We start from the raw sequence: 751 nt of genomic DNA on the forward strand, positions 1-751 counted from the left end.
TGCTCCGGGGCTGTCGCTGCGTGGAGCTGGATGTGTGGAAAGGGCGGCCCCCCGAGGAGGAGCCCTTCATCACCCACGGCTTCACCATGACCACCGAGGTGCCGCTGCGAGACGTACTCGAAGCCATTGCGGAAACTGCCTTCAAGACCTCGCCCTACCCCGTCATCCTCTCCTTTGAGAACCACGTGGACTCGTGAGTGGGCTCCTGACCTGGGGACACCCCCATCCCCCATCGGCTCAAGACAGCCATCCCACCATGGCGCTATTTGTTCCTGTGACCTCTGACCTCGAGAGCCTTTTATCTCCCCCAGGGCCCTCCCGCCCCCCTCCCACCCCAAGAACCTCTGACCTTTGACCTTGGCCCCACAGGGCAAAGCAGCAGGCCAAGATGGCCGAGTACTGCCGTTCCATCTTTGGGGACGCGCTGCTCATTGACCCACTGGACAAGTACCCGGTATGAGGGCCCGGCGCCGCGGCGGGGTGTAGGGGGGATGCGGCGAGGGCGCCCTGGCAGGCCCTGACCTGTCTGTGCCCACCAGCTGGCCCCAGGCGTCCCCCTGCCCAGCCCCCAGGAGCTGATGGGCCGCATCCTTGTGAAGAACAAGAAGCGACACCAGCCCAGCACCGGTGTCCCCAACAGCTCCATCCGCAAGCGGCCGCTGGAGCAGAGCAACTCGGCCCTGAGCGAGAGCTCGGCCGCCACCGAGCCCTCCTCACCGCAGCTCGGTACGGCCCCGGCCCGGCCCTCGCC

The 751-nt window shown here is 66.7% G+C and overlaps 1 protein-coding gene across 1 annotated transcript in view; it reads left to right on the top strand.

Annotated features, from left to right (window-relative positions):
• PLCB3 (phospholipase C beta 3) overlaps positions 1 to 751 on the top strand; it is a 19,535-nt gene that overhangs the window by 10,139 nt on the left and 8,645 nt on the right. The window contains exons 12-14 of the mRNA XM_077759585.1: positions 1 to 193; positions 370 to 454; positions 540 to 726. Of these exons, the coding sequence (XP_077615711.1) occupies positions 1 to 193; positions 370 to 454; positions 540 to 726 (465 nt within the window). The remainder of the gene's footprint in view (positions 194 to 369; positions 455 to 539; positions 727 to 751) is intronic.

Source organism: Crocuta crocuta, unplaced genomic scaffold (assembly GCF_008692635.1).
Source record: "Crocuta crocuta isolate KB4526 unplaced genomic scaffold, BGI_CrCroc_1.0 scaffold53, whole genome shotgun sequence".
NCBI classification, from domain to species: domain Eukaryota; kingdom Metazoa; phylum Chordata; class Mammalia; order Carnivora; family Hyaenidae; genus Crocuta; species Crocuta crocuta.